General features: G+C 45.3%; 1 protein-coding gene across 2 annotated transcripts in view; it reads left to right on the top strand.

Moving 5' to 3' along the window:
• Positions 1-2,483: 2,483 nt before the first annotated feature.
• The window catches only part of pde4dip (phosphodiesterase 4D interacting protein), an 89,751-nt gene continuing 77,899 nt past the window's right edge, over positions 2,484-14,335 (top strand). For both annotated transcript variants that reach the window (XM_065009242.1, XM_065009241.1), the window contains exons 1-11: positions 2,484-4,767; positions 6,892-7,029; positions 7,934-8,053; positions 8,550-8,642; positions 8,924-9,133; positions 9,204-9,362; positions 9,453-9,557; positions 9,730-9,867; positions 9,973-10,152; positions 11,227-11,421; positions 11,767-12,043. In XM_065009242.1, coding sequence (XP_064865314.1) covers positions 3,478-4,767; positions 6,892-7,029; positions 7,934-8,053; positions 8,550-8,642; positions 8,924-9,133; positions 9,204-9,362; positions 9,453-9,557; positions 9,730-9,867; positions 9,973-10,152; positions 11,227-11,421; positions 11,767-12,043 — 2,905 coding nt within the window. In that variant the 5' untranslated portion in view covers positions 2,484-3,477. The remainder of the gene's footprint in view (positions 4,768-6,891; positions 7,030-7,933; positions 8,054-8,549; positions 8,643-8,923; positions 9,134-9,203; positions 9,363-9,452; positions 9,558-9,729; positions 9,868-9,972; positions 10,153-11,226; positions 11,422-11,766; positions 12,044-14,335) is intronic.

Raw genomic sequence — 14,335 nt, 5'->3', positions numbered from 1 at the left:
GATTAATAGAGTTTTGATTGTGTTGATCGTTAGGGTCGATCGCTGTTATGACGTCTCGTCTCCAGGATTAATTTATTTGAGCTTTTTGGGTGACAAATGTACATTAGAAGTTAGTACACTTGAGTTCCCAAAGGTCTGCACCCTCTGGAGAAAACAAATCAGGACTGATCATTTACATCAACATAAACAACACTCGTAATGAAAGATATGATGCTGGGTGGGGAAGATTCATGCTCTTACTGCACGGGAAAGCCTAGGGGTTCTGAGAGGCAGGATTTAGGCTAAACTCCCATCAGTGCATCACACAGTATTATGTGATTGGTAGGTAGCAGGGGCTCTCTTCCCCTTATCCCTTCATGATTTTGGCTGACGTGAGGGCCTCCGTGTGAAGGCCAAAAGCCTGGGTGCTGCTGGGAAATTCCTGCCTCAGGGTACAGATGAACTCATTCTAACGTAGTAGCCTATGACTTCAGCAGAGTGGAAAGACACGTTTCAAGTAAATGAACATGAAATGGTGGCCTAATTCTAAGTTTCAATCACACAGTGACACACACACACACACACACACACACACACACACACACACACACACACACACACACACACACAGTTGGACAGCTCAGAAGCTAACTTGTTTAGATGTTATATTATATTAGGCTATGCCTTCATGCTTCTATTATGCATTATAATAACCAGGGTATAATGGGATATGGCTTTTGTCATAAAACAGATACTCAGATACTGACTATAGGCATACTTTTTAGGCCTATAGTAATTTCCACCTTGTCTATCTTATGAATATCTATAAATTGTGTCGAGAGGATCTAAAGGAATAATAATATAAATGAATTTGTGAGGAAAATATATATATGGTTTAATGGTTACATAATGTGATGTTTTTAGACTGTCAGGCAGGCAGGCAGGCAGGTTTTATACCCAGGAGGATTCTATCATCCCTGTTTCAGTGAAATGGTACCTTCCAGTGCAGCCTGGTCTCATAGACTAGATGTAACATAGTACATGTAGTTCTGGCTCTCTCAAATCAGTATATGTTACATTTGGTATGGTTACATAAAACAGAAGGTTACTTGAGGTCAGATTGGGTGAATGGGCGTATAACGCAAACATCTAGCAACCCAAAAGTTGCGTGTTCGAATCTCATTACGGACAACTTTAGAGTTTTTGCTAATTAGCAACATTGCACGTACTTACTACTTTTTAGCTACTTTGCAACTACTTAGCCTGCTAGATAACCCTTCCCCTAATCCTAACCCTTTAACCTAACTCCTAACCTTAACCTCTCTGAACCACCCATACCGGATCCGGGATAATTGTCATCAGCAACGCTGAATAGCATTTCCACAGTCAAATAATATTACTAGAAAATATTCATTTTTATGAAATCACAAGTGCAATATTGAAAAACACAGTTTAGCCTTTTGTTAATCCACCTGTCGTCTCAAATAATGCTTTATAGCGAAAGCAATACAAGCGTTTGTGTAAGTTTATCGATCGCTCGACAAAACAATAAGTACACTTAGCATCAGGTAACTCGGTCACGAAAATCAGAAAAGCAATCATATTAATCGTTTACCTTTGATTTTCGGATGTTTTCACTCACGAGACTCCCAGTTAGACAACAAATGTTCCTTTTGTTCCATAAAGATATTTTTCCTATCCAAATACATCCGTTAGTTTGGTGCGTTATGCCCATGAATCCACCGGAAAGAGCGGTCACGACAACGTAGACAAACATTCCAAATTATATCCATAATGTCCACAGAAACATGACAGACGTTTTTCTAATCAATCCTCAGGGTGTTTTTCAAATATCTATTCGATAATATATCAACCGGGACAGTTGGCTTTTCACTAGGACTGGGAGTAACAATGGCCGCCTTTCTCTTTTGTGCACAATTCACTCTGAGAGCCCCCACCTATCCACTTACGCAATGTGGTCGTTCACGCTCATTGTTCAAAATAAAAGCCTGAAACTGTTGACACCTTGAGGAAGCGATAGGAATCTGGTTGATATTGACCGTTTTGGAAACTTTAGAGTGTTTTCTATCCTAATCTGTCAATTATATGCATATTCTAGCATCTGGTCCTGAGAAATAGGCCATTTACTTTGGGACGTTATTTTTCCAAACATAAATAGTGCCCTCTAGCTTCAAGGGGTTAACCCTACGTTTAGCCTAGCTAACGTTATCCAGCTAACAAATGTTAGCATTAGCCACTTAGCTAATGTTGGGCAACACCAAATTGGAATCGTAACAGATCATATGTTTTGGAAATTGATGACATATTGTACATTTTCGTAACATATTGTAACAATTTAATTTTGTAACATATCATGCAAATTGGAATCGCAAATGAATACATACATATGAAACATAGCGTATCATACTAAATGGAGGAGTCTCTGATTTACGTACAGAATAATACGAAATGCTCTGAGACCAGGTTGTCCAGTGTGGCTGAATCTCTGTCAACGTTTCCATCTCGCCCTGTTCGGTAGCCTACCTAGGCTAATAAACTATGCACGTTAAAACCCGTGGAAACCAAACCTCCCGTTCCATCCTCATCACACCGTCCAGTGAACTGCTATCATGGAGCCGAAAAATAACGGGTCAACGATGTATTTTTGATAAGGACGTCTCTACTACCGTCTTTTCGTTTCGGGTGGTGAATTCCGTGTTCGTGTCGGATTAGCCGCGATGAGACAGTGGAACTGTCATTTTGTTGTCTTGGATTAGCACTGTTAGAAAATATGAGATTACATCGGCATTTCGGCAGTGAAACAAAAATAGCCTGACAAATGTTGTTTGATTATGTAACCAGCAGGTTTGATGTAATGTATTTTATTAGCTTGATTACATTTTGTATCATTGACGAACTGAAAGTGCTGCAGCCCCTGCCGCAGACAGTGACATTGTTACAACGACAATGACACTGTTTTTTTTACTGCGCTCATCACAAATGAGACGTCTCTTCCTTATTATATCCCCTATTGACTATGTTTGATTCCAGTCTATATTCTTTAGATGACATTGAATAGAAGTCATCGCGTTGATATAGAAATGAGTGCGCCCTTTCAAATAACTGCAATGCGATGGTATACTCGTTTCTGTAATGCCGTTCTTCATCGAGGATGCAACAACGAGGAGTTTTTACCAACAGCAATATGGCACAATGCACTAGTTTATGTATTAGGCCAATATTGACCTGTTTATTTTGAAGATAACTTTTTTAATACATTTAGGTATTTTATTCGGACCCCAATTAGTTGTTGCGAAAGCAGCATATTGAAGAAAACTACATGAACATCACGCAGCTAAATCATTTCAATCTATTGATTTATTGATGGATTATTGATATCCAACCTATTGGTACAAGACACTTTATTTTATTGCCTGAGCAATCAGAACAGACACAATCCCCACCCCACAGTAAAACTGAACGCAGATATTATCTGTGATGTTGGATGTCAAAATGAAGGAGGTGTGTCGGATCTGTGCCCGCGAGCTCTGTGGTAACCAACGGCGATGGATCTTCCATCCGGCCTCGAAACTCAACCTGCAGGTGCTGCTGTCCCACGCCCTGGGCAGAGAGCTGACCCGCGATGGCCGTGGGGAGTTTGCCTGCTCCAAGTGTACCTTCATGCTGGACCGCATGTACCGTTTCGACACGGTGATCGCCCGTGTGGAGGCTCTGTCCCTGGAGCGCCTGCACAAGCTGCTGCAGGAGAAGGACCGGCTTCGACAGTGTATAGGAGGCCTGTACCGGAAGAACAACACTCAGGACCAGACCCGGGATCAGACTGGGATGGGGGGTACTGGGGAAGGAGAGACAGAGGGTGGTGGGCGGTCTGAGGGTGACTCCCCAATAGTGGACCTTTCAGCCCTGCAGGAGGCCAGGTACAGCGCCCTGCTCCAGGACGACCTGGCCTACTCTGTGTACGAGTCCTGGGCTGACCACGAGGACCAGCAGAGCCCAGCCCCAGACCCCCAGCACCACACCCTGCATCATCACCCTCAGTGCACAGGATCGGAGGCTCTCTCTGGGCATCGCTCCAGGCGTTGCAGGGGATGCGCCGCTCTCCGTGTGGCCGACTCTGACTACGAGGCTGTGTGTAAGGTCCCTAGGTGGGTGGGCAGGAGGAGCACGTCTTGTGGACCCTCTACTCGGTACTCAGGCAGCACCTTGGGGGGCGAGGAGACCTCCACAGGGTCAGAGTCCACACCTGTCCCCTCCGAGTCCCCTCCCATGGAACCAGAGAGCGACAGGACGCTGTGCGATGGGGACCCAGAGAGGATGACCCTCAGCCCGGGCACGTCGGTTGAATCTCTGGACACAGCTGTGGACGTGGCTCGGCCCTGTGCCACCCACCGAGAGGAGCGAGAGAGAGGAGAGAAGGACCCAGGGAGGGTTCAGAGGAGGGGCCCCCACCTCCAGTGGGATGAGGCCCCCAGGGACAAGTCAGTCTCTGGGTTGACCCTGGAACTGGCGCTAAGTCTAGTGAGGAACTGGGAGTACAGACCTCTAAAGTCCCCTCAAGGCAGCAAGCTCCCTATCCTAGTTAAACCCAAACTGGAGATGGGTCTCCCCCAGTCTCGCAGTACCCCAGACTATGAGCTCTACTCCCACCCTGCCATCCCAGATCTGGTGACCCCCAGCAGTCAGCAGGAGCTGCAGACAGAGCTGTCAGCGATGGAGGAGCAGTGGCTGGATGACTACGTGCAGTGTGGTCCCTTCCGCTTCCAGCAGGTAGCTAGCAGGACAACCACCAGCGCCAGGCTCTTAGATCAGACACACTGGAACTACCAGATCAGCTTCTATGGGCCTGGCCCTGTATAGAGCTTCATTCTGCCAGTTTTCCCCTAGTGATTTGTAGAATGTCCACATAGTCTGTGATATTGCAGTTGAGATGGATCCTCTCCAGCTAATCTGCAGTTTCTATGTCTATTATTTAATATGAATGAACAAGGCCAATGCTTTTGGCTGCATTTGATTGGCTTTTTTAGTCATCCCATTAGCCATCCACCAATCATACAGCTGAATACAGCTGGCCCCTTGATTACCACTCTCATCGCTATCCTAGCAACATGGCCGTAGCCATGGCAGCGGTTGCTATATGAATAACGATGCCTCGTGCTAGACAGGCTTTTTGTCATGTTAATAGTTAGCCAGTTGCTGGCCTCGTCTGTCAGGCTCATAGTGTAGACCTACACTACCGTTCAAAAGTTTGGGGTCACTTAGAAATGTCCTTGTTTTTGAAAGAAAAACACCAGTCTCAACGTCAACAGTGAAGAGGTGACTCTGGGATACTGGCCTTCTAGGCAGAGTTCCTCTGTCCAGTGTCTGTGTTACATTGCCCATCTTAATCTTTTCTTTTTATTGGCCAGTCTGAGATATGGATTTTTTTTTCCAACTCTGCCTAGAAGGCCAACAATCTCGGAGTCGCCTCTTCACTGTTGGGGTTGAGACTGGTGTTTTGTGGGTACTATTTAATGAAGCTGCCAGTTGAGGACTTGTGAGGCGTCTGTTTCTCAAACTAGACACTGTAATGTACTTGTCCTCTTTCTCAATTGTGCACCGGGGCCTCCCACTCCTCTTTCTATTCTGGTTAGAGCCAGTTTTCACTGTTCTGTGAAGGGAGTAGTACACAGCGTTATACAAGATCTTCAGTTTCTTGGCAATTTCTTGCATGGAATAGCCTTTAATTTCTCAGAACAAGAATAGACTGACGAGTTTCAGATGAAAGTGCTTTGTTTCTGGCCATTTTGAGCCTGTATTCAAACCCACAAATGCTGATGCTCCAGATACTCAACTAGTCTAAATAAGGCCAGTTTTATTGCTTCTTTAATCAGAACAACAGTTTTCAGCTGTGCTAACATACTTGCAAAAGGGTTTTCTAATGATCAATTAGCCTTTTAAAATTATAAACTTGGATTATCTAACACAACGTGCCATTGGAACACAGGAGTGATGGTTGCTGATAATGGGCCTCTGTACGCCTATGTAGATATTTCGCTACACTCGCATTAACATCTGCTAACCATGTGTATGTGACAAATACAATTTGATTTGATATTCCATAAAAAATCATCAGTTTCCAGCTACAATAGTCATTTACAGCATTAACGATGTCTACACTGTATTTCTGATCAATTTGGTGTTATTTTAATGGCCAAAAAATGTGCTTTTCTTTCAAAACAAGGACATTACTAAGTGGCCCCAAACTTGAACGGTTCTGTATGTCTAGGAATGAGTCTACGATGTACTGTGAAATAATGGCCTGTTGATAAGCATGAATCAGGGAGTTTACTGGGTTGTTGATTCACTAAGCCCATGGAACAACATCCAGTCATTAGAGCCCAGTTTGAGTCCTATGTGTGTGTGTGTGTGTGTGTGTGTATGTGTGTGTGTATGTATGTGTGTGTCCTACCTGTAATGAGTTTACAGGACAGCATGTGGGAGTGGATCATATCACACATATCCCAGGTGATAGTCTAAAGAGCCAATGGAAGATTGGCTGATCCTGGAAATTAAATGACAAAGACAATTTAATTATTTTCCTATTATTGACTATGAGAGACCATGCAGACCAAAATAGTCCCTCACAATCATAAAGATAGCCCTTCTTAGATGTAACCCTGGGTGGTTGTACAGATCATTCTGTATCTGTACATCTGAAAAACAACAAACAGGAAGTAAATACCACGCTGCCGTGGAAACAGGGACTTCTTTCTCAGGAAGTGATCGAGCAGTGAGCTAGCTGACCTCATCACTTTCCACTCTCACACACAACTGAATGGGAAGTGTGTGTGTGGGTCAATCTGTCTATCTGTTGTATTAACCTGAACCTGTGTGTGTTCTGGTGTGTTTCAGAGGCTGCTAGATGAGCAGCAAGGCAAGCTGTCGCAGTATGAGAGTGCTGCAGGCCACTGTGTTAGTGAGCTCCAGAAGGCCCAGCTCCAGGTCCACTCTCTACAGGCCAAGATCAGAGAGAGCGAGGCTGGGAACCAGGTACCACTTCCCCCTCAGACACTCAACATTTCTCTAGGTCTTCCTATTTTTACATTACTGGACCGGGAACCAGGTACCACTTCCCCCTCAGACACTCAACATTTCTCTAGGTCTTCCTATTTTTACATTACTGGACCGGGAACCAGGTACCACTTCCCCCTCAGACACTCAACATTTCTCTAGGTCTTCCTATTTTTACATTACTGGACCGGGAACCAGGTACCACTTCCCCCTCAGACACTCAACATTTCTCTAGGTCTTCCTATTTTTACATTACTGGACCGGGAACCAGGTACCACTTCCCCCTCAGACACTCAACGTTTCTCTAGGTCTTCCTATTTTTACATTACTGGACCGGGAACCAGGTACCACTTCCCCCTCAGACACTCAACGTTTCTCTAGGTCTTCCTATTTTTACATTACTGGACCGGGAACCAGGTACCACTTCCCCCTCAGACACTCAATGTTTCTCTAGGTCTTCCTATTTTTACATTACTGGACCGGGAACCAGGTACCACTTCCCCCTCAGACACTCAACATTTCTCTAGGTCTTCCTATTTTTACATTACTGGACCGGGAACCAGGTACCACTTCCCCCTCAGACACTCAATGTTTCTCTAGGTCTTCCTATTTTTACATTACTGGACCGGGAACCAGGTACCACTTCCCCCTCAGACACTCAATGTTTCTCTAGGTCTTCCTATTTTTACATTACTGGGCCATATCAGACATGGTGGATTATGTATTCAATGTTAAAAAAATTAAAACCAAAATCAAGCATTTAAATTAAAGGCTTGCTTATAAAGTATTTATAAACATGCTAACATAATTTGTTAAACTTAAACTGTAATATTCTATATAATGTTTAGCCTGACTCTGACGTGTCCGTGACTGTGTTGTGTAGAAGCTGCAGGTGCGACTGGGGGACATGGAGTGTGAGCTGCGCTTGGTCAGAGAGGAGGCACAGAGACAGGAACGAAACGTCCTCAACCTCACTGACACTGTCAACAGCAAGGACACTGAGGTATGGAAGGATAGAGGGAGGAATGGAAACAGACAGAGAGAGAGAGGAGTTTTCAGAGAGAGAGAGAGAGAGGGGAGTTTTCAGAGAGAGAGAGAGAGAGAGAGGAGTTTTCAGAGAGAGAGAGAGAGAGAGAGGAGTTTTCAGAGAGTGAGAGAGAGAGAGAGAGAGGAGTTTTCAGAGAGTGAGAGAGAGAGAGAGAGAGGAGTTTTCAGAGAGAGAGAGAGAGAGAGAGAGAGGAGTTTTCAGAGAGAGAGAGAGAGAGAGAGGAGTTTTCAGAGAGAGAGAGAGAGAGTTTTCAGAGAGAGAGAGGAGTTTTCAGAGAGTGAGAGAGACAGAAAATTCTGAAAATTACACACTGAGAAATGCAGAGGCACACAAGAAGAGACATTGACAAAAAGTACACAGATTCTCTATGACACTTGATGTGTTTCTCTCCACCACTGATGAACAGTAGGTTACCTATAAGATACTTGTGTTTTGTGTGTGTCTCTCTCAGGCAGCAGAGTTGTACCGTGTCATAGAAGAACAGAACGACATGCTGTGTTCTCTCAAAGACCTGGCCAACAGAAACCAGGTCCAGACACTACAGGTAAATCACACTAAAATGCTCTGAATAAAATCTGCAGCTGGTGTAATGAGGCGTTCTCCCATCAGCAGCCTCCTGTGGTGTACAGTATGCAGTAATCTACACTGGAAAACACCAGACAATGGGTTATGTTATAATGGTCTCCATGCTCACAGCACGCTGTATCTAATGAAACTCTCTCTAAAGTCCTCCTCCCTGTCATTTAGAACTCTGTATACCATTCACTCTCTGGCTTTCCCTCTACCCCACCCCTCATCTTCTCTCTCCTTCTCATCTCGGTGCAGGCGTCTGGGGCTGAGTCAGTGCGAGGGCAGGGGAAGGTGTTGGCCCTCCAGGGCTCTCTGTTCCAGGCCCAGCTGGAGCTGCAGGCAGGCCAGAGGGCCCAGCGTCAGGCTACCAGGAAGGAGGAGGACCTGACCAGAGCCCTGATCCGCCTGGAGCAAGACCTGCAGGGGGCCGTGGAGCACAGACACAGCACTGACAGACACAACCAGGTTTGTGTGTTTGCTTGTGTGTTAACATGTGTTTTTGTATGAGACTGACTGTGATGCTACCTGTCTCTAGGACTTGCATCTGGCGCTGGAGAAAGTTCGCTCAGAGCTGCAGCAGAGAAAGGAACAGCTGAATGAAAAGGAAGGAGAGAGACTGAGAGCGGAGGAGGACATGGAGAAGACCATCAGAGAGCTGAGGACCTCGCTTCAGAGCAAAGAGCAGCTTGTGCAGGTCAGACACACAGAGATGCACACAGTCACACGCACACGCACGCACACACACACACAGCCTTCCTCACACAACCCTGTCCCTGTCTCTCAGGAGTACTCAGAGTTGTTGGACCAGCAACAGGGGCCCAGGGAGAAGAGTGATTCTCTCCTCTCCAAACTGAAAGAGCGCATCAAGGAGAGGGACAGAGCACTGGAGGTGAGACACACACTACCAGAGTTGAACCCCTAAGAACAACTACTACAGCTATTACATCAAACTCATGATACAGCAGGGCATGATAGCAGTGTCTTGTATGGTGTTGATTGACAGCTGTGTTCCCATAGAGATGCATTATATTGTTCTACTGCATGATGTTCCCTCCTCTCAGCGAGCGGTGGATGAGAAGTTCCGCTGTGTGGAGGAGAAGGAGGGAGAGATGCGGCGGCTACAGCTGCTGCTCAGAGAGAAGGAGAGAGACCTGGAGAGACAACGCTGTGTATTGTCCAACAACGAAGAGACCATCATGGTACTGAAGAACACACTAATATAAACACATGTACACGCACAGACATACGCGCACCCACACACACACACCAACTTTTATCTTTCTCTGTGTGTGTGTGTGTGTTAGAGTCTGGAGGTGCTGGTGCGTGGGAAGGGTCTGGAACAGGAGCAGGTGTGTGAGGCGTGGAGGAGTGTACAGCACCATCATGCAAACAGTGAGGAGAGACACAGCCGCAGCTTGAGAGAGAGAGATGCACTCATCAGCCAGCTACAGAACGCCCTGCACACACGCACCAAGGAGGCTGAGGTAAGACACTATACACTATACCCTGGCCACAGTATACCCTGGACACACTATACCCTGGACACAGTATACTCTGGCTACACTATACCCTGGCCACACTATACCCTAGTCACACTATACCCTAGTCACACTATACCCTGGCCACACTATACCCTGGCCACACTATACCCTGGCCACAGTATACCCTGGCCACACTATACCCTAGTCACACTATACCCTAGCCACACTATACCCTGGCCACACTATACCCTGGCCACACTATACCCTGGACACACTATACCCTGGACACAGTATACTCTGGCTACACTATACCCTGGCCACACTATACCCTAGTCACACTATACCCTAGTCACACTATACCCTGGCCACAGTATACCCTGGCCACACTATACCCTGGCCACAGTGTAACCTGGCCACAGTATACCCTGGACACAGTATACCCTGGCCACAGTATACCCTGGCCACACTATACCCTGGCCACACTATACCTTGGCCACACTATACCCTGGCCACACTATACCCTGGCCACACTATACCCTGGCCACACTATACCCTGGCCACAGTATACCCTGGCCACAGTGTAACCTGGCCACAGTATACCCTTGACACAGTATACCCTCGACACAGTATACCCTGGACACACTATACCCTGGACACACTATACCATAGTCACAATATACTCTGGACACAGTATACCCTGGCCACAGTATACTCTGGACACAGTATACCCTGGCCACAGTATACTCTGGACACAGTATACCCTGGCCACAGTATACTCTGGACACAGTATACTCTGGACACAGTATACACTGGACACAGTATACCCTGGACACAGTGTACCCTGGACACACTATATCCTGGACACACTATATCCTGGCCACAGTATACCCTGGCCACACTATACCATAGACACAGTGTAACCTGGACACAGTGTTCCCTGGCCACAGTATACCCTGGCCACAGTATTTGAAAGAGAAATAAGGATTGGTGCTTATTTGTCAAATTAATCTCTCTCTCTCGCTCTCTCTCTCACTCCCTCTCTCTCTCTTTCTCTTCTCCCTCTCCCTCTCTTCCCAGGACCTGACTGGAGCCTTGCTAGGTAAGGTGAAGGCAGGTCCCAGTGAGGTGGTGGAGGAGATGAAGGCTCGCCTCTCTCTGAAGGAGAAACTGTTCCAGGAACTGCTGTCCGACCGTGGCCGCCAGGCGCAGGAGCACCACACACTGGTTCAGGACCTGCTCGACACCATCAGCACCAGGGACCAATACATCCAGGCAATTCAACCCAACTGACCTGGTCTTCCAGTACAGAAGAGAGAATAGAGAGGGAGGAGACGGGAGAGAAGAGAGAGGGAGGGGAAGAGAGAGGAGAGAGGGAGGGGAAGAGAGAGAAGAGATGGGAGGGGAAGAGAGAAGAGAGGGAGGGGAAGAGAGAGAAGAGAGGGAGGGGAAGAGAGAAGAGAGGGAGGGGAAGAGAGAAGAGAGAGGGAGGGGAAGAGAGAGAATATAGAGGGAGGGGAAGAGAAAGGGAGACTTTTTTCCATGAAGATGTATTGTTTCAGATCTTTTAATCCCCCAAAATCTCCATCCTCCCCTTGCCCCTCCCCTTCTCTCATCCAGGACTCAGCAGGTCGTCTGGGTGAGGTGATGAGTGAGCAGACTGAACGTCTCCAGGAGCTCCGCAGACAGCTAACTTCTGGCTCCCAGGCCTACGGGTCCCAGCTAGGCCTCCAGGGTCCAGACCTCCAGGGTCCAGACCTCCAGGGGACCAGCCAGAACTTCCAGGCCCTGCAGGATGAGCTACATCTGGCCCTGAGGAGGGAGAGGGAGGCCCAGGCTGAGATCACAGCCCTCAGGACCATGACAGGCCAGACAGACAGGCAGGCAGAGTTTGGAGGTGGGCATCAGAGGAACATGGAGCTCTGTCTGTAGTGGCACATTCTGGGCTACAGGGGGCAGCACTGTCTTCTCTTCTCATAGAGTTTGGGGTGTGGTGTATGGGTCTACTAATGTGTCTGCTAACATGGGTGTCTTGGTTCTCGGTTGATGATGCTAACCATAGTTAACTTGGCAGTATCTGCAAGACAATGTTATTTATATATTAGCTTATTGATTTTTATATTTGCAATTCTAAATGTTGATGTTTTGTGTTATGTATTAGTTTTTCTGTATAGTAGCTTGTGTATCAAACGCTTCTCTGAACGTATAACTGGTAGACAGAGAAACAGAGGGGGGAGGTAGGAGTTATGTTTTCATGCATAACATGACATTTTTAACTTTGTATGATAGTGTTGATAACAGCATGTGTTTTAAAGTTATGTCATGACTTTTACTATTTATAATATGTGTGTGCCTTTGCATGTACCACGGTGGTTATGTTATATACCATGTAATGGTATTGAGTTTATATACCCGTCTCAGCAACTCAGATTTGTATAGAATATCAAACAATGCCTGCTGTCTGAAATGTGTTGAATATCATTTATGTTAGCTTTTGCCAGATTACAGTACATTTAAATAGAAATGAATAACTTTTAAACATTGTCAGAATGTCACACTATAAGGGACACAGTATGTTCTGGATGACACATAATCCTCTCCTGGACTATAGGTATGTTTAATATTCATCCTTTCTCCCAGAGACATTACCCAACATGTTTGTCTCTAAAAGAGAAACCATCTGATCACTCGACAGAAGCTGCTTTTCCTATAGTCTTTGCCATCTGAGTCACAAGCACAGTAAGATCCTTGTCACTAGAACACAGTAAGATCATTGTCACTAGAACACAGTAAGATCCTTGTCACTAGAGCACAGTAAGATCCTTGTTACTAGAGCACAGTAAGATCATTGTCACTAGAACACAGTAAGATCCTTGTCACTAGAACACAGTAAGATCATTGTCACTAGAACACAGTAAGATCATTGTCACTAGAACACAGTAAGATCATTGTCACTAGAACACAGTAAGATCATTGTCACTAGAACACAGTAAGATCATTGTCACTAGAACACAGTAAGATCATTGTCACTAGAGCACAGTAAGATCATTGTCACTAGAGCACAGTAAGATCATTGTCACTAGAGCACAGTAAGATCATTGTCACTAGAGCACAGTAAGATCATTGTCACTAGAACACAGTAAGATCATTGTCACTAGAACACAGTAAGATCATTGTCACTAGAGCACAGTAAGATCCTTGTCACTAGAGCACAGTAAGATCCTTGTCACTAGAGCACAGTAAGATCATTGTCACTAGAACACAGTAAGATCCTTGTCACTAGAACACAGTAAGATCATTGTCACTAGAACACAGTAAGATCATTGTCACTAGAGCACAGTAAGATCCTTGTCACTAGAGCACAGTAAGATCCTTGTCACTAGAGCACAGTAAGATCATTGTCACTAGAACACAGTAAGATCATTGTCACTAGAGCACAGTAAACACCCTGACTACCATGATGTTGACAAGCTTAATAAACGTGTGTTCTGTTGGATTTATATGGTGGGCTTGGTTGGTTCGGCTGTCCCTCCCTGACTGACTCCATAAACAATGTCTACATGGGTTGTACACTGGTCATAAACATACATACAAATATATATATATACACACTACCAGTCAACAGTTTGGACACGCTTACTCATTCAAGTTTTTAAAATTAATTTTTTACTATTTTCTACATTTCAGAACAATAGTGAAGACATCAGAACTATGAAATAATACATGGAATCATGTTGTAACTAAAAAAGTGTTAAACAAATCAAAATATATTTTATATTTGAGATTCTTCAAAGTAGCCACCCTTTGCCTCGATGACAGTTTTGCACACTCTTGGCATTCTCTCAACCAGCTTCATGAGGTATTCACCTGGAATACTACTGTGTTATTCCATAGTTTGATGTCTTCACTATTATTCTACAATGTAAAAAAAAGTCCAAATAAAGAAAAGCCCTGAATGACTAGGTGTGTTCATACTTTTGACTGGTACTGTATACAGCTAATTTGTAGATATAGGGCATGGCACCCTAGATAACAATAACACATACACAAAATCATCCCAAGTTCAACAGTAAAATGCTCCAATTGCATTACGTTGATTATTTGAAGGGCAATGGACATTACATAGAAACAAGGGTAGACTTTCCTAGCTGCATGTAGACACCAGCCAATTAGATCTCCCTTAATCACT

Source organism: Oncorhynchus nerka, linkage group LG24 (genome assembly GCF_034236695.1).
Source record: "Oncorhynchus nerka isolate Pitt River linkage group LG24, Oner_Uvic_2.0, whole genome shotgun sequence".
In the NCBI taxonomy this organism is placed as follows: domain Eukaryota; kingdom Metazoa; phylum Chordata; class Actinopteri; order Salmoniformes; family Salmonidae; genus Oncorhynchus; species Oncorhynchus nerka.
This window is presented reverse-complemented; position numbering and strand designations above follow the sequence as displayed.